General features: G+C 41.8%; 1 protein-coding gene across 1 annotated transcript in view; it reads left to right on the forward strand.

Annotated features, from left to right (window-relative positions):
- Positions 1–16,450, forward strand: part of GET4 (guided entry of tail-anchored proteins factor 4) — a 36,605-nt gene extending 20,155 nt beyond the window's left edge. Inside the window, exons 5-9 of the mRNA XM_089681869.1 lie at positions 840–978; positions 6,292–6,432; positions 8,731–8,806; positions 9,470–9,542; positions 15,600–16,450. Of these exons, the coding sequence (XP_089537995.1) occupies positions 840–978; positions 6,292–6,432; positions 8,731–8,806; positions 9,470–9,542; positions 15,600–15,691 (521 nt within the window). The 3' untranslated portion in view covers positions 15,692–16,450. The remainder of the gene's footprint in view (positions 1–839; positions 979–6,291; positions 6,433–8,730; positions 8,807–9,469; positions 9,543–15,599) is intronic.
- Positions 16,451–19,964: the final 3,514 nt, after the last annotated feature.

Here is a 19,964-nt window from a genome sequence, read left to right on the forward strand (position 1 = left end):
CTCTCTCCCCCCTCTTCTCTCTCCCCCCTCTTCTCTCTCCCCCCTCTTCTCTCTCCCCCCTCTTCTCTCTCCCCCCTCTTCTCTCTCCCCCCTCTTCTCTCTCCCCCCTCTTCTCTCTCCCCCCTCTTCTCTCTCCCCCCTCTTCTCTCTCCCCCCTCTTCTCTCTCCCCCCTCTTCTCTCTCCCCCCTCTTCTCTCTCCCCCCTCTTCTCTCTCCCCCCTCTTCTCTCTCCCCCCTCTTCTCTCTCCCCCCTCTTCTCTCTCCCCCCTCTTCTCTCTCCCCCCTCTTCTCTCTCCCCCCTCTTCTCTCTCCCCCCTCTTCTCTCTCCCCCCTCTTCTCTCTCCCCCCTCTTCTCTCTCCCCCCTCTTCTCTCTCCCCCCTCTTCTCTCTCCCCCCTCTTCTCTCTCCCCCCTCTTCTCTCTCCCCCCTCTTCTCTCTCCCCCCTCTTCTCTCTCCTTCTTCAAATTTAGCATTGATACTGCTTATCTTGTGCCTGTGACACATGCTGTTATGTTTGGATCATATTTTTGTGTGACCCTTGACTTGGGGATTGAAAACTAGCATCTGGTTACTGTGGTCCTTCCCCCCCCCCCCCCCCCCCCTTTTTTTTTTTTTTTTTTTTTTTTTTTTTCTTCTTTAAATGGGCTATGAAGTTGCCCTGCATTATGACTGATCTACAGGCAAACTGCTATATTCACTGTTGAATACCTGTAAGACCTATTTTACCTGCCAAAAATGTGTATTTCTAGCGATCTAGCCTTTAGATTTATATATCCCTGTCAAACAACTTAGTAGTTTGGTGATCCGTTTGTATCATTAATGATCTTTTCTTTTTTCAGAGCAAAATTATTATGAATCCCGGTATCACTTCCTGCACTCCTCAGATGGAGAAGGGTGCGCCAATATGTTAGTAGAATACTCATCCACTCGTGGCTACCGCAGTGAGGTAGACATGTTCGTGGCACAGGCCGTCCTGCAGTAAGTACGCAGATGTTTGTCTTTTATCAGGGTCAGAATGACTCTCATTATTCAAATACCATCGTTTTAAATGAGCGGTATGTAATGTATTCTACACTTCAGTTGTGGACCCCATAGCTCTCTGCCCCGATGGTCCTCTTGTTGGTGTACTCCTGTGTACCCTATCTGTGTCGCACGCTTAAGTCCTTCAGCTCTGTATTGGCAGGAAGAATACAAAGACTTCCTGTCTAGCCACTCCTACTTCTAGGAATATTGAGCGGAGGTGTGGCTTTGCAAAAAAGGATATGTGTGAGAAGAGGTGTTGTGTGTTTGTGTTTTTATTTATTTATTTTGCATGGCACTGGCTGGCAAAATTGCAAACAATGTGAATCAACTGGGTTTCTATGTGAAGTGAAGAAAAATTATCGTCATCATTCAGGACACTAAGTGGCGCAGGAAGTTGTCAACTGTGGGTTATTTGCCACTACCTTCAGTTGATTGGACACTGGCAAAAGCTTTGCTGGGAATGCCCCCCCAGTGCACTGTCATAACCCCGCCCACTCCAAAGTGGAGAAAACAAACTGTTATGAATCGTAAGTTGTATGGGTCCTGGAACCCAGAGGCTTTGTAGATCTTTGGCCTCCAGCCTCCATTTCTAGCTTCACATCTAACCTAGTGGCCGGGTCACATTAGTCTCAGCTGATCATAGGCCTCTGCAAATGTGAGCTGCTTGCTTGTGTGTTCTCTATGTGAAAAGGCTGACTGCTTACAGAACACTACAAGAAAAAAAAAATACAAGTGCTGCCAGTTTAAGGAACCTGTTTGGGGACAACCTGTTAATCAGGAACTGACCTGAGTTGACTTGGTCGTTTTGCTATGGACTTACTGTTCAAAGCCCTTCTGCTTGGAACTGTGCTCCTTTGCTGCCTTGATAAATAAAAATGAAGGGCAAACCTGTGTGCAGAATAAATGGATGATGGCAAGTATTTCTGCAGTGTGCCATCATCCATTTATTGTTCAACTCTGATTCTTTTATTGACAGCCTGGACATGCATTAAATAAATAATAAAGAAAAAAAAAATATATATATATATATATCTCCTTGAAAAAGTATTCATACCCCTTGAAATGTTCTGCATTTTGTCATGTTACAACCGAAACTGTAAATGCATTTTATTTTTTACAAATCTATGAAAAGTGTGGCATGCATTTGTATTCAGCCCCCTCTACTGTGATACCCCTTACTAAAATCTAGTGGAACTGAGTCAACTTGTATGTAATTTAATCTCAATATAAATACAGCTGTTCTGTGAAGCCCTCAGAGGTTTGTTAGTGAACAAACGGCATCATGAAGGAACACACCGACAGGTCAGAGATTAAGTTGTGGAGAAGTTTAAAATGGGGTTAGGTTATATTAAAAAAAAAAAAAAAAAATCCTAAACTTTGAACATCTCACGAAGCACTGTTCAATCCATCATCCAAAAATGGAAAGCGTATGGCACAACTGCAAACCTATCCTAGACTCTGACCTCTCCTTCGGGCCCCGCATCAACTCACTGGCTAAATCCTGCCACCTCAACCTCCGGAAAATTTCCAAAATTCGCCCCTTCCTGACCAATGACACCACAAAACAACTCATCCACTCCTTGGTTATATCCCGCCTCGATTACTGCAACTCCCTCCTCACTGGTCTACCGTTACACAGGCAATCCCCCCTTCAGTCTATTATGAATGCTGCTGCTAGACTCATACACCTTACCAACCAATCAGCGACTGCTGCCCCTCTCTGCCAATCCCTCCACTGGCTTCCACTAACCCAACGTATAAAATTCAAAATACTAAAAACAACATACAAAGCCATCCAGAACACTGCCCCTAGCTACATCGCCAACCTCATCCACAGATACCGCCCAAATCGCCTACTCCGCTCCTCCCATGATATCTTCCTCTCTAGCTCCCTCATCACTTCCTCCCACGCTCGTCTCCAGAACTTCTCCAGAGCCTCTCCCATCCTCTGGAACTCCCTACCACAGCATGTCTGGTCAGCCCCTACCCTGTCTGCCTTTAGGCGATCCTTGAAAACGCACTTCTTCAGGGAAGCCTACCCCACCTCCACCTAAGAACTGTACTTGAATCTCCTCCACCAGATCATCCCCCGCAGCTATCACCTTTTTTGTATCACCTCCCCCTTCCTTTAGATTGTAAGCTCCACAAGCAGGGCCCTCACATTCCTTCTGTACTGAAATGTATTGTAATTGTACTGTCTCCCTTATATTGTAAAGTGCTGCGCAAACTGTTGGCGCTATATAAAGCCTGTATAATAATATTAAGACATGGCTGTCCGCCTCAACTGACAGGCCAGGCAAGGAGAGCATTAATCAGAGAAGCAGCCAAGAGGCCCATGGTAACTCTGGAGGAGCTGTAAAGATCCACAGTTCAGGTGGGAGAATCTTTCCACAGGACATTTTATTAGTTGTGCACTTGCTCCACAAATCTGGCCTTTACGGAAGAGTGGCAAAAAGAAAGCCATAGGAAGTCCCATTTTGTTGCGTCCCCCACATGGCTTCTCGCAAACTGCAGTCGGAAGTAGGCGCTCTGGTCAGATGAGACTAAAATTTTAACTTTTTGGCCTAAAAGCAAAACTGTGTGGCGGAAAACTAACACTGCACATCACCCTGAACACACCATCCCCACTGTGAAACATGGTGGTTGCAGCATCATGTTGCGGAGATGCTTTTTTTCAGCAGGGACAGGGAAGCAGGTTAGAGCTGATGGGAAGATGGATGGCGCCAAATACAGGGCAATCTTAGAATAAAACCTATTGCAGTCTGCAAAGGACTTGAGACGGGCGGAGGTTCACCTTCCAGCAGGACAACGACCCTAAACATACAGCTAGAGCTACAATGGAATGGTTTAGATCAAAGCATATTCATGTGTTAGACTGGGCCAGTCAAAGTCCAGACCTAAATCCTATTGAGACTATGTGGCAAGACTTGAAAATTACTGTTCACAGACGCTCTCCATCCAATCTGACAGAGCTTGAGCTATTTTGCAAAAAAGAATTGGCAAAAATGACCCTTTTCTAGATGTGCAAAGCTGGTAGAGACATATCCAAAATGACTTGCAGCTGTAATTGCAGCGAAAGGGGGTTCTACAAAGTATTGACTCTGGGGGGCTGAATACAAGTGCACGTCATACTTTTTAGATATTTATTTATAAAATCTCTTGAAAACCATTTATCATTTTCCTTCCACTTCACAATTATGTGCCACTTTGTGTTGGTCTATCACATAAAATACATTTTACGTTTTTGCTTGTAACATGACAAAATGTGGAAAATTTCAAGGGGTATGAATACAATTTCAAGTGTGGTGTGTGTTTTTTTTTGTTTTTTTTTTTTTGTTTTTTTTTTTTGTTTTTTTTAGTTCACAGGAGCATGCAAAGCATTGCACCTTAGAACACACACCAGTTGTGCCTATTTTAAAAGTGACAGCAGCTGTGGGGGGAGAAGAACCCCCTTGTGCATGACAGGTATGCTTGGCAACTTATGTTACACCCTAAAATGGTTGTAGCATGTTGCAGAAGGTGGAGTTAACCTTTAATGAAAACAACCCATATACAGATTTTAGTAGATCAAGCTGAGCTATACACACATGCATCTAAATAAAAAGCCATATCATTCCAGCAATCTCGTCACTACTGCCAAATTGCCAGCAATTGGATCACTAAAGGAACTTTCCCTGCTTATGTTGAGTCTCTCCTTTGATAGCGGAAACACCGCAGGAAGCATCAACAAAGTGTCTTGCTAATTTGTCCTTAAACCACTTGAAGATGTTAAGTGTAATGCAGGCCATAGACGGTTCATTTATCGGCCAAATTTTCGTCCAAAAGAATAATTGGCCGATATTCGCACCGTTACTGGGGCAATGTCATCGGCCGATTTTCGCGGTTCCCCCTCATTTCTTTTATGGTCATGCTGGAAAATTTATGAAAAACGGCTGATTTTCGTAATCATTGGTGGCAACAGAACGACCAATGGTTTGTTTTTGGCCGATAAACGAACCATCTATGGCCTGCAAAGGGATGGGTCTTAAAAACTTGGTTGAAGTTTTTTATTTTTTTTTTTTTTAACGATATACCTTTTTGTCCATTGTCTCTCCCCCTGCCACTGCAATTACCGGATGACAAATACAAGGTGTTACTATTGAATGCCCATGGCGTAAGCCCTAAGGTGAAGAGTCACACAGCCATTCGCACTCGAGCGTGTTGTGACATGTTCTAACTTGCACTCGCCTGGGTCACACCAGTTGACTCAGTCTTTATGGAGTAGAAGAAAAAAAATAACACGTGTGTGCATTGCGCTATTAGCAGAAAATAAATGACAGGAATCTGGAGCAGCAGATTAACCTCAAATTTTGTGTTAAAACTGGCAAAAATGCGTGTGAAGCTTTAGCTGTTACCACAGACATACGGTGAGCATGCCGTGAAGAAATCAAGGGTTTGAATGGCATAAGTTGTTCAAGGAGGGTGGGAAGATGTCCATGATTATGCAAGAAGTGGGCAGCTGAAAAACACAAAGGATGGATGCCACTGTGGACAGAGTGCGAACCCTCGTACACTCAGATCGAAGATTGACTGTGTGAATGTGGGCAGAAGAATTGAACAGGAACAGGGAAACAGTGCGGCAGATTCTAATGGAGGATTTGGGAATGAGAACGATTTCCACAAAGATCTTGACAGAGCAGAAAGCACGCAGTCTTCATATTTTATCTGAACTTTTGTAGAATGCAGATGATAGGGGTTATTACCGGTCCATTCCAGGAATTAAATTGCCACACCTTGTAGTTTTGGAAGTATCTTTGTATAAATACAGTGTAACAATGTATTATGTAATTGTATTTACTATTTAAATCCTATGGATATTAGATCATAGGTGTGACCTTTTGATCTGCATATGATATCAGTTATAGAAGCCTTACAAATTAAAAATAATAAAAAAAGTCTTCCTATTTAACATGCTAATCAGCCCCAATTAACGCCTTCCTTACCTTCTCCACTTAGTGTGTGTGTGTGGTGTTTTTTGTGTTCAATACCAAAGAGGCTTAGCATTGACACCTAGTACACCATATACCTGGCATCCAAATTATTACACCAAAAGCTGTTGATCCATGATTCAAAACTAAAGGTTTATTTTCTGTTTTTGTTTCTGTATAGTTGTTACGTTGGATTGCATGCTACCGGGACATAAATGTCATTCTGTAAAAGCAGCATTGCAATTACTTTTTTTTTTTTTTTTCTTGTCTTTCTCAAGATGTTGTTTGTGCTTCCTTTCAGATTCCTCTGTTTAAAAAACAAAACAAGTGCATCTGTGGTTTTCACGACATATACAGAGAAGCATCCTTCAATAGAGAGGGGTCCTCCTTTTGTACAGCCCCTTTTAAACTTTATTTGGTTTCTACTACTGGCTGTAGAGGGGTATGTTTTTTGATTTTTATGCATTGACTAGAATTCAGAACAATGAAAACATTTTTTAAATGGAATCTGAGATGGCTGTTTTTTTTTTTTTTTTTTTTTTAAAGTGGAATTCAAGCCTCATACAAAATATTCTTAATTTTATTCCCCCCTCCTCCTGCCTATCCTTCCTAACCTGTGTAAAAAAACAAAAGTGGGTGTGTGTGTTCAGTCACATGATCCTGCAGTTCCATTGGACAGTGGCTGGGAATTCCCATTCCCCCGCCAGCCACAGCTCATTTACATAGGGGGCCAGGGGTGCAAGATCACAAGAATGAACTGGATTGGACCAAAAAATGGTAAACCTACAGATCCTTTTTACACAGGGTAGGTAGGAGGAGGTAGTGTGGACATTTTTAAGAATTGTTAGTGTTGGGTTTAAATTCCACTTTAAGAAAGCATATAATGGCATATTACTGACATATATATCATACAGCATAATAGTGTATTGATTGTGACCTAGATTATTTCCTTTTGCATTCATAGGCCGTGTTTTACTGATAACTCTGGTCCCTAGAGCGCGACAGCATACACTTTCTCTAAAAACTCAATGGACTTGCTTTCAGGTTGAACAAGCTGTTTTTAAAATGAGTTTTGCTATTCATATTTCAGTGTATTGTGTAATACAGAGGAGGACTGGGCTGGTGGAAAGGGAGGCATTGACCCCCTCCAGGCCAGCAATAATATGTTAGACTGTTGGCCATAAATAGATACTTTGCAATCATACGTATATTATTTATTTTTTTTGATTGATTGTCCTCCTGACTTTAATTGGAAACTGATAGCATATGGATCTTTTAGCAGTGGTGTGGTGCTTCAGTTTCCATTTTTGAAAGTCAGTAACACATGCTGGGCAATAGTTTCCTGCACCAACTTCCTTGGTTAGCTCTGAGATGTCATGTTATTGAATGCTGAGAGCCACAAAGAAAGCTGACCATGAAAGATGTGAAAGGGTTTGCAGGAATGCACAATTTGTATCACCCGATGCCTGGGACATGTAGTTCTGGGTGCTGGGTAGATAGTTTTTTTTTTTTTTTTTTTTTAGCAGGGCTTGTCAGGTGCAAGCATGTGGGTGGCTCCGCTGCTGCCTGATTGCTTCCACACATGCCGAGAAAGTGTGTCCCCACCGCGATGTATCCCGGGCTCTGCTTGCCTATCTGTGGGCCCTGGTTGAGAATAGTGGGTGTCGCTGCTTAGAGGGGAGGAAGGAAAGTGGACACGTCTGCTCTATTCCCCTCCCTTCTTGTTCCTGACCCGGAAGCGACGTGTATGATGTCACTTCCAGGTCCCCATTATCAGTGTCCTCAGCCATTGAGGCTGGGAAAGAATGTAAAGCATTGCAGACTGCACTGCATTATATTCAGAAGAGTGCAGGGGAGACATGTAGGGTCTTTATGACCCTGCATGTCTTATTAAATAGAACCGATTACCAAAAAGTCATCACATTGGGGAATTTGGCCCCTATGTGATGAAAAATGTAAAAAAAAGTTGGATACACCCAAGCACATAAAATACATAAAAGCCCACATAGTCTTTGCAGCAAAGTTGTAATACTGCAACTTTTTTTAAAATAAATTATTTGAGCTAAAACGAACATGTTGATCCTGGTAATGATCCCTCATGTCTGTTATTGGGGGCAACAATCTGCATGGTCCTCTCCCCTGTGCAGTATTGCCATCTCATATGCATCTCATATTTGAAGGCGACACTCTTCAGATTCAAACAGGATGGGCATTGGGTGGAACCAGCCTGTCCTACCGTGAATGGCTAAGATAGGAGGAACCACTGTCAATCAAACACTCTTACCTGCCCCATCAGGTAGTGCTGCTGGTGAAGTAGGCAGCTGGGAGCCTGATGGGGTGGGTAAGAGTGAGTGACAGCGGTTCCTCCTCTCACAGCCAATCATGGCAGGGCAGGCTGGTTCTGTCCACTGTCCAGGATGAAAATACATTGAAGAAGTCATGTGGAAGAAATAACAGGTATTGTGGAAGTGATTTTTATTTTTTTTTTTAAATACTTTTGATCTATAAATTGATCTGGGAGTCCATTCCCAACCTCTGTGTACAACTAAAGGTTTCGGTTTAGAATCACTTTAAAGCAAACATGTTGCTTTTCTCTGCATGCACAAAGCACCAGTTTGCTTCCAAGTGTTCTGAGAGTTGTGTTTCCTGATTGATGTGCAGATCAGTCTCTTGGGTGGTAAATGTGCATTCCTGGAAACCTGTGGTAATTCAATTAAATTTTTTTTTTTTCTTTTTGCAGTGGGAAATTAACGGTATTTACAGTATTGTGTGAACAGTATCAGCCGTCTTTAAAAAGAGATCCTATGTATAATGAGGTAGGTTGGGACAGTTCAGTTTACTACTGTGAGCTGTTGTATTTTTGGGTCCATACGCTATAAAGCCAAACGTTGTGTGGACACCCCTCTAAATGATTAGTTTCAGGTTTTCCAGTAAAGGGTTCTGGTAATGCCACAGCATGCAAAGACCATTTTGACAACATGGTGTTTTCTGTACTTGGGGACACTGTTTAAGAAGGCCATTTTCTGTTCCACCAGGTCGGTCTGTATTTTTGTGTACAAATCCAAGTCAATGAAGACGTGATTTGTTTTGAAGTGGCCTTCACAGTGCCCATACCTTTTTATCATACTGAGCACCTTGGGGATACATTTAGAATACCAGGTTATATTGTCCTACATTCCCTGACCTCACAAATGCTGTTTTGGCTGAATGGACATGAATACCCCCCCCCGACACACTCAAAAATCTTCCCAGAAGTGTGTAGGCTATAAATGTCTATGGTTGTGGGATTCGATGCCCAACAATAATAGGTATGATGTTGAGGTGTCCACTAATTTTTGCCTATATCGGTTTGGTTGTGATGGGTTGTTTTTATATGGTAATAGTTGGAATTCCACATAGCCAAGAAATACTTTTGCTTATTAAAGGACAAATGCCTGTACATGCTAGACTGATAGGATATCTGTGTTTCTACTTTTCAGTATCTGGACAGGATAGGACAACTTTTCTTTGGGGTACCTCCTAAACAGTCATCTTCATATGGGGGATTATTGGGTGAGTAGAGCTGTGCGAATGTCATTCTCATCCTCAATCTCCTGCCATATAAGTCTTTTAAACAGCAAACCAGAAAGGTCTGAAATCTTGCATGCTCATACTAGGGCAGTAGTTGACTATGTATTGAAGCTGGAACCGTGAAGAAAACCCCTGAAACCTGTTCTATTATTTTTACTCGGATAAGTACCCAAGGATTTTTACTTTTGGGTAAAGTAGACCAAAATAACAAAGCTTATTTTTGCTGTCTGCCTCTATGTAAGAAGATTGACTTCTGTCTATTTTCAGCCAGACTAACTATCTGTGTAACATCTTGTCTCATAGACCCAACAGGAAGCAAGAGGAAATCTTTTTAAAGTGAGGATTTGATCTCTTATATACAGTTGTGTTCAAAATAATAGCAGTCAGACATCACTAACCTGATCAATTGCTGTTTTTGGTAGAAATTATATTTCTACATGGCAATTTACTAGCAGGTGTAGGTGTAGGAGTAATAGAAATCCAACAGACCCAACAGTCATGACATGCAAGCTGCTGATTCTGTGTAATTGAGTCACTAATTGAAAGGGGCATGTTCAAAATAATAGCAGTGTGGAGTTCTATTAGTGAGGTCATTCATTCTTTGAAAAACAGGTGGCAATTATTGCCCTTATTTAAGGAAGGAAGGCAGAAAATGTTGTACATGCTGGTTACAGTGCATTTCTCTCTGAAATTCTGAGGAAAATGGGTCGTTCCAGACATTGTTCAGAAGAACAGCGTACCTTGATTAAAAAGTTGATTGGAGAGGGGAAAACGTATAAAGAAGTGCAGAAAATGATAGGCTGCTCAGCTAAAATGATCGCAAATGCTTTAAAATGGCAACCAAAACCTGAAAGACGTGGAAGAAAGCGAAAAACTACCATTCGAATGGATAGAAGAATAGCCAAAATGGCAAGGACTCAGCCAACAATCAGCTCCAGGAAGATGAAAGAAGGTCTAAAGTTACCTGTGAGTACTGTTACAATTAGAAGACGCCTATGTGAAGCCAAGCTATCTGCAAGAAGCCCCCGCAAAGTCCCACTGTTGAAAAAAAGACATGTGCTGAAGAGGTTACAATTTGCCAAAGAGCACATTGACTGGCCTAAAGAGAAATGGCGCAACATTTTGTGGACTGATGAAAGTAAGATTGTTCTTTTTGGGTCTAGTGGCCGGAGACAGTTTGTCAGATGACCCCCAAACACTGAATTCAAGCCACAGTACACTGTGAAGACAGTGAAGCATGGTGGCGCAAGCATCATGATATGGGATGTTTCTCATACTACGGTGTTGGGCCTATTTATTGCATACCAGGGATCATGGATCAGTTTGAATCAGAATACTTGAAGAGGTCATGCTGCCTTATGCGGAAGAGGAAATGCCCTTGAAATGGGTGTTCCAACAAGACAACGACCCCAAACACACCAGTAAACGTGCAACATCTTGGTTCCAGACCAACAAGATTGACGTTATGGAGTGGCCAGCCCAATCCCCAGATCTTAATCCAATAGAAAACTTGTGGGGTGACAGCAAAAATGCAGTTTCTGAGGCAAAACCAAGAAATAGAGAAGAACTGTGGAATGTAGTCCAATCATCCTGGGCTGGAATACCTGATCACAGGTGCCAGAAGTTGGTTGACTCCATGCAACACAGATGTACAGCAGTTCTCAGAAACAGTGCGACTACAACCAAATATTCATTAAGTGATTCAAAGGAAAGCAAAATCTTCAAACATTTTTCAGTTTATATAGTGAATGTTTGAGTTTGTAAAGAAGAATACAAACACTGCTAGTTTTTTTGAACAGTCTAATATTCACTTTTCTTCAATTTTTTTAGAGGAACAACACAAATTTTGATCTATTTTTCTTCATGTTTTGATTTGGAATAGAATGTGTAGTGTTCCCAATGCATTTGTGTGTATGGAAATAAAAGCTATTAGAAGGATTTTGAGCTTTATTCACTTTTTTCAACACACTGCTATTATTTTGAACACAACTGTAGTTGTAACTGGAACAAGTGTCTCCTTTTGGAAGGCCTACTCTGTGCTCCTGTTCTGGTCTCTACTGTCAAATTTTGGATTTTCCATTGCTTTCTGTTTTAGTGACTGGTCACCAGGACAAATGGTAATTAAAGCTGACCAAGATTCTAACATTTCCTTTTATAGGGGAAAAAAAAATCACTAGAATATACATTTTAGCCTGCAATAAATGCAGTAAGCATTCCAGAAATATGATTACAAAGATAATGGGCAGCACAGTGGCTAAATGGTTAACAAGCCCGCCTGGCAGTACTAGGGTCGTTGATTCGAATCCCAACCATGGCACCACCTGCTTGGAGTTTGTATGTTCTCCCTGTGCCTGCGTGGCTTTCCTCTGGGTACTCCGGTTTCCTCCCACACTCCAAACACATGCTGGTAGGTTATTTGGCTCCTGTCTAAATAACTGGCCCTAATATGTATGTATGTATAAATGTAAGTTAGGGACTTTAGATTGTAAGCCCCTTGAGGGTTAGGGACTGATGTGAATGTACAATATATATATATTATATAATGTATGTGTGTAAAGCGCTGCGTACATTGACGGAGCTATATAAGTACCTGTAATAAAAAATTTAGTGACCAACTATTTAGATTTTGTAAACCTTCATAGCACACCGTTGATTTAGGTTTCTTTCATCACCACTGCAAGTCATGATGGAATTTCATCCCTGTGAGAGCACAATGGACCATATTTTATAAGGGCTCTTTACCTTCTCTTGGAGTGCAAAGATTTCTGAGGAGATAGATCTCTATATCTTGTGTGACAATTTGTAGATTAACATGAGTGATGAAAATTCAGTTTCTTATACAGTATCTCACAGAAGTGAGTACATCCCTCACATTTTTGTAAATATTTTATTATATCTTTTCATGTGACAACACTGAAGTAGTGAGTGTACAGCTTGTATAACAGTGTAAATTTGCTGTCCCCTCAAAATAACTCAACACACAGCCATTAATGTCTAAACCGCTGGCAACAAAAGGGAGTACACCCCTAAGTGACAATGTCCAAATTGGGCCCAAAGTGTCAATCTTTTGTGTGGCCACCACTATTTTCCAGCACTGCCTTAACCCTCTTGGGCATGGAGTTCACCAGAGCTTCACAGGTTGCCACTGGACTCCTCTTCTACTCCTCTATGATGACATCACGGAGCTGGTGGATGTTAGAGACCTTGCGCTCCTCCACCTTCTGTTTGAGGATGTCCCACAGATGCTCAATAGGGTTTACGTCTGGAGACATGCTTGGGAAGTCAATCACCTTTACCCTCAGCTTCTTTAGCAAGGCAGTGGTCATCTTGGAGCCGTTATGTTGGAATACTGCCCTGGGATCATGCTCTGCTCCAGTATGTCACAGTATATGTTGTCATTCACGGTTCCCTCAATGACCTGTAGCTCCCCAGTGCTGGCAGCACTCATGCAGCCCCAGACCATGACACTTCCACCACCATGCTTGTCTGTAGGCAAGACACACTTGTCTTTGTACTCCTCACCTGGTTGCCGCCACACACGTTTGACACCATCTGAACCAAATCACTTTACCTTGGTGTCATCAGACCACAGGACATGGTTCCAGTAATCCATGTCCTTAGTCTGCTTGTCTTCAGCAAACTGTCTGTGGGCTTTCTTGTGCATCATCTTTAGAAGAGGTTTCCTTCTGGGACGACAGCCATGCAGACCGATTTGATGCAGTGTGCTGCGTATGGTCTGAGCACTTACAGGCTGACCCCCCCCCCCCCCCCCCCCCATCTCTTCAACCTCTGCTGAAATGCTGGAAGCACTCGTGCGTCTATTTCCCAAGGACAACCTCTGGATATGACGCTGAGCATGTGCACTCAACTTATTTGATTGCTCATGGTGAGGCCTGTTCTGAGTGGAACCTGTCCTGTTAGACCGCTGTATGGTCTTGGCCACCGTGCTGCAGCTCAGTTTCAGGGTCTTGGCAATCTTCCTATAGCTTAGGCCATCTTTATGTAGAGCAACAATTCTTCTTTTTTTTTTTTTTTTTTTCAGTTCTTTAGAGTTCTTTGCCATGAGGTGCCATGTTGAACTTCCAGTGAACAGTATGAGAGAGTGAGAGCGATAAAACCAAATGTAACACACACCTGCTCACCTTGTAACACTAACGAGTCACATGACACCGGGGAGGAAAAGTGGCTAATTGGGTCCAATTTGGACATTTTCACTTAGGGGTGTACTCACTTTTGTTGCCGGCAGTTTAAAAATAACTCAACACACAGCCATTAATGTCTAGAGGACAGCAAATTTACACTGTTATACAAGCTGTACACTCACTAATTTACATTGTAGCAAACTGTCATTTCTTCAGTGTTGTCACATGAAAAGATAGAATCAAATATTTACAAAAATGTGAGGGGTGTAATCACTTCTGTGATACTGTACCTTGGGGAAATAAAAGAAGGAAGCAGGCTATTGTGGCTAACATCTCCAGTAATCATGACTCAGCCCTAACATGACATTGCGTCATGATTAATATCAGACAGTAGATTACAATATCTTCCCAGAACTCCACTTAAAGTGTTACTAAACCCACAACAGTAAAATCAGTCTGTATATGCAGTAAAGCATGCTTGTTCTACTCTCTGTGGAACACTGAGAGGTTAATCCTTTGCATTGTGTAAAAAGGATATTTTGATCCTGACTTCTCTGATCCTACCCTTCTACTGTCCCCAATCCATCTGCTGATAGAACAGAACCTTGGGGGGCAAGCTGCACATGCTCAGTTTTTGGTATGTATTGCTAGAGATGGTGTTTTTTTTAATCTTGGAAGGGTGCATGTGATTAGCACAGGGCCAATCAACACCATCCAGAAAGAGGGTCAGGGGTCCTGCAGCTTCTTAGGACAATTGGGGTAGAATTAAATCTTACAAGCTTTAACCAGTGCTCTGCTGGACACTGATAAGTCACAAGACTGCTTTAACTGCTGATGAGAAAAGGTGTTTAGCTGTTTATATTTACTAGAATAATTGCATTTCCATGTTCTGTGTACTGTGGGAGACCAGATATAGTGAATGCAGGGTCCTGGGTTTAGTAACACTTTAAAAGGAAATATAATGCATTTTACTGGTTTTATAGACATGTGAATCTGGATCAGCTCAAATAAACAAAGCAGTGCTATCCTTCAATGTGACTTTAAAAACAAAAAACATCCCTTTCCTTTTAAATGGATTGTATTAAAATGGCAAACATATGTGTGATTTTCTTATGCAAGTTCTGCTTCTTGCCTAGTAGAGCTGCACATTGATTGTTCTTGACTGCTCCCCTCCTTCAGTGCAGGTCTTTGGGTGAGGTATGGTGTGAAAGTAGCAGACGTTCTCCAATGATGGCTGATCTTACCTCTATTTCTTAACTGCATGAAAGAATACATAGGTTGCCAGACTTCCTCCTGAAATGCCTTTTGCCTCTCTGTAATGGTGATCTCCTGGTTTTAGCACATTGAGTTGCTGGCATAAGTACACTTCCTTCATGTGTATCAAATGTACTTGAAGCAGTGACCCAAAGCATTGAACCAAAGGACTAGCATAGCAAATGGCATAAAGGATAGTAGTGGCAGCACAAGGATTTCTTATGACCGCTTTCCTTCAGTGCTGAGTGCTTATCCTGTTCTCTAATAATATATAGAGGACTACTGAAATGAGCTTCAGAAATTGAAATGGATTATACAAAATTTAGAGCAAAGTATAATAATGGGAAAGCATAGTCGAAGCGTACGGTGCTGTTGAAGGCTGACATTTCTGTGCAGTTTTAGTCTAGAAATGACACCATGTTGGCCTACTGCAGGAAATTGGGAGGAGCTGGGAGCACTTCTGGCAGACCACCAAGTGCTTCTGTTTACTTGTGCGATCTTTAAAGGGATTTAACGTGTGCATTGCTGAGATTTACTTCTAAATCATAACTATAAAATGCAATTATTTATTTTTTTAAAATGTTGAACTTTTGAGAACCTATCTAAACTGTTGTGTGGTGTTTTTTTTTTTTTTCGTACAAAGGTAACCTGTTGAACAGTCTAATGGGGGCTGGTGAAGATGAGGATGACGTGGAGGATGGCCAGGATGACAGCAGCCCTATTGAATTAGATTGAGAGAGAATCTACTGACTGAGAGCTGCATGAAGAGAACATTATAAACTGGAGCTCAAAACAGACTTCTTTCCATGCTGAGTCTTTGAAGGGACGTTAGTGAGCAGCTGTACTGGGCTGCGCTCTTATCCCGATGATGGAAGAGTTTAAGTGTTTTGCTCTAAATAAATTGTCACGGGGTAGCTGATAAAGAATAGTTAGAGTGAATGTTGGCAATCTTACCCAGCCTGCTCTATATATTTTTTATTCTTTCTATGAATGCCAAGCAAGCACATGGTTTCTTACAGCGTGACAGCCAAGCAGATCAACCTATCATACTCCCTGCACTTGTATGTCTCTTTTCAACCTGTCACTCCCCTATAAAGCTTAATGGCGAAGCCAGAAAATGTTACCATAGCAACAAGAACTCCGGTTAATGTCACAGATCAACACGAGGATTTCTTCCCGCTACGAACCTTTTTGAGTTTTTCCCTACCCCTTTGTACGTGATTGTCTTCTGGTTTGCTAAAGGCACAGCCAATATAAACACCTCTTGAATTATTTAAATACAGTGGACTTTCTTTTAATATGCAATATTTATTAAAGATAGGATGATTTTGTACATTTTCCTCCCGTCAGATCCACTACAATGATCAAGATGTCACATTGCCACTGAAATTATTTTATGTAATAAAAACTAAATAAATAAAAGGGGAGTAGCGCTGGTATCAGTGGAAGATACGAAACGCAGTGCTACAAAATAAATACATTGTATCTTATGAATTTCTGATGTGGGCTCTTCCTCTGTTTTAAGGTGATTGGGCCATCAGATCTCTTTTGTGGGTTAGCCAATAAAGCATTTTGGGGATAGAATGTCACATGTGCAGATATTTTCCTAACCTCTTCATATGGCTATTTAACCTCTTTCACAGGCTGCAAAACTTGAATTGAACCATCAAGGACATGCATGGAATGGAAAAATCTATACTGCAAAGTGAAACAAGAAACAAGAAGCGCACCAACCTTGCTTATCTTTGAAGTCCCTTTGAGGACTACATGCCTGATTTTATTCGCTGTTTGTGAGTACCTATCTTCTATTAATAAATTCTGTTACTGAGGTAATGCGCAAGGTTGGTGCGCTTCTTGTTATTTGTTTCACTTTGCAGTATTGATCGGGCTTCCCCAGCCCTGTTTTGGAGCTGCACAACTGTGAAATATACTGGTGGTTGCTTGCTCTGGTGTTGGTTCCATCTATTTGCCACCGGTCTGGGCCCTAGAGCGCAGGAGAAATCGCAGCTGGTCTATGGAAAAATCTATGACAGATCTGCGGTGTGTCCTGTTCACACCACAACACTGGTATCTTGTGTGTAATTTTCCTGTGCAGAAAAAACTTGCATGACATCAACATTATACTGTGAACAGGGCACATAGAAAACCAATGGTTTTCTTTGTGTCTTGGAGACCTACTTTAGAAAAATGTATCTCTCTGCAGATGTGATCAAGCCCAGAATATTCCATGCAGATCAAATCTGTTTGGTTTTTTTTACATCAGATTTTCTGCATGTATGGTGTGAATGAGGCACCCCTACCCCTTGGAAGACATTGGCCACTTGGAAGACATGTGGCCACTTTTTTAAAAATGGGTCGGGGACTTTTTTTTTTTTTTTTTTTTCCCCCTTCTGCGTTTTCTGCAGGTACAGCAGCCCATCCAAATGAATGGGCTACTCTGCAAAGGTGAGCTGTACCATCCACACATGTGTGAACCTAGCTTTAGAGACGACTCAGTGCAGCCTTGTTTCCTCGGAACCTTTAAGGCACTCTCCATATAGTCAGGGCTGTAATTCTCATGATAGCAATTGTAGGCTACCACCTAGGTCAGCAGGGTAAGGGGAGCAGCGCCAAGCCTTAACATCTTAAAACTCTGATTTGATTTCTTTTTCACTGTCTTGGCTGGCCACCTCTGGATACTTCAGCAAATTAACTATTAGGGGGAAGTGTGGGCAGAGGCTGTTGAGCAGTCAGAAGACTCGCTGTACTTCAAAAAACAAAACCATAGCTCTGTTCTCTTGTTTATTGGTCAGTACATTTACAATGTAACTGACTATAAAGTAGAAAGCTTGCTTTCTTACCACATTCTACATTAGTCTTTACTTATTGCCTGTTTAGTTGCTATTATTTTATTCAACAGAAGTGTCCCTTTTGGCAGTGGCTGCTCTCTTAACTTGGGCATAGAGCGATTAGGTTGCAGGAAAGAAAATTTGCTCAATTCCCCCATCAACACTGACTGTGTTGATGAGGGTATCCCTCTGGTGGAGCGATTGTGTTCTAGCAGGGGGGTGGGAGGAGCCATCCCTGCTGGGAGAACACGGTGATTATTATTAGTGGCTTTAATAGTCTGCCCGTACATGGTTTGAATCTCAGATGAACTGGTTGAGATTTTAACCACCTATGGCCGGCTTTAGTTGAAATCTTCAGTCCTTTGCCCCACCCATACTGTAATATGAGCTGCTGGACCTATCATAGGCACTTGTCAAGAGTGCCGGCTATACCTGCCTTCCTTCCATCCAACTCCCCCATTTATAGAAACTGTACTATAGTTTCCAGAAATGAAAATCTTCCTATAAATAGAGGAGAGAGGGGTGGAAAGGGCAGGCATAGTTGGCCCTTTTGACAAGTACACGTGACAGATCCAGTGGCTCATATTAACCACTGCTTTTGGGGAGGGTGTATGAGTTTGCTGTCTGCAGGCCTAGGGACACATAAACCATGATGGCCTATGTACAAACAGCATTACTTTATTTTCTCTTCTGCTCAATTTCTGTAGAGTTCTTTTGTCCTGGACATTACATTCCTCTGGGGTTTCTATGACAGGTTTCTAGTTCCTTTCCCAGTTCCATCCAGCTAGCTATCTGATCATTTTACTGGTTACATTTTATGTTCTGTATTTAAGTTCTCATGTCTACACAAATTACTGTCTGCAAAAAATAATATCATTTTGCTTTATAGTTCATGGGTGTATTTGATTACCTATTTTGTGGCTAGCTCTTGCGCTTGAGTCAGAAATGATCACTTGATGTCAGCTGCCTTACTATGCTCATGAGAGGCCATCTCCCAGTGTGAGTGTGCATAACAATAGCAATTAACATGGCTGAATAGCTAAAAGAAGGCAAATAAATCTTTATATTCTTGATGAAGCTGATTTGTGACTGGTCTCTGTAACAGCAATAATCTGCTCATATAGTTGGCTGTTTGTGAAGAAAAAAAAAAAAGACTCCTGTAGTTTATTGAAATAGATTTGAGTCCCCCCATGCTGACTGCAGTGTATATATTGTGCTGACAAGTCACTCCCAGCTGCCACCTGTGACCGTTCATCTCACAAGAGTTCCATCTAGTGGTGGCTGGGACCAACTGCAGCAAAGCCAGATGTAAACAAACATTTCTCAGAAAAGTGAAGGACACCTTTAAAGACAGAAAACTATTCTAAACACTTGCCCGCCAGAGGATTTACCCCCATTCCTGGCCAGGCCATTTTTTGTGATATGGTGCTACGTTACTTTAATTGACAATTGCGCGGTCATGCAATGCTGCACACAAATGAAATGTATGTCCTTTTTCCACAAATAGAGCTTTCTTTTGGTGGTATTTGATCACCTGTCTGTTTTTTTTTTTTTTCTTTTTTTTTGCGCTGTAAAAAAAAGACCACCAATTTTGAGGGAAAAAACCCAATATTTTTAACTTTTTGCTATTAAACATCTTCAGTAAAAAATCAAGTTTTGTCATAAATGTATTCTGCTGCAGGTCTTTGCTAAAAAAATAAATCCCAATATGTGTAAATTAATTGGTTTATGTGAAAATTATAGCATCTGCAAATGGTATATATACTGGAATTTTGTTTTCTTTTTTATACTAGTAATGGTGATGATCAGTGACTTTATAGCAGGACTGCAGCAGGCATTCTGACATCCCCAGTGACACTAATACGGTGATCAGTGCTAATAAAAAGCACTGACACTACTAATGGCACTGGGCAGGAAGGGATTAACTGCTGTGTGTGTGCTTTACACTGTGTTATGCAGAGCCATACAAAGCAGTGTGCAGGAGCTGACGAGAGAGATCTGTGTTATTTACATACAGGTCTCTCCCCCGTCGGTAATACACGGTGATCGCTGTGTGCTGGTAGGTAATCATCGGCCAGGACACAGTGATCAACAGGTGAGGCCTCCAATGGCGGTGTGGGTAGGGCTCGTGCGTGTCCCATACCTGGAAATGCAACATATATAATTTTGCGCACCCCTGT

This window comes from Staurois parvus, unplaced genomic scaffold (genome assembly GCF_062004578.1).
Source record: "Staurois parvus isolate SC_StPar_1 unplaced genomic scaffold, SC_StPar_1.0 ptg000018l, whole genome shotgun sequence".
In the NCBI taxonomy this organism is placed as follows: Eukaryota; Metazoa; Chordata; class Amphibia; order Anura; family Ranidae; genus Staurois; species Staurois parvus.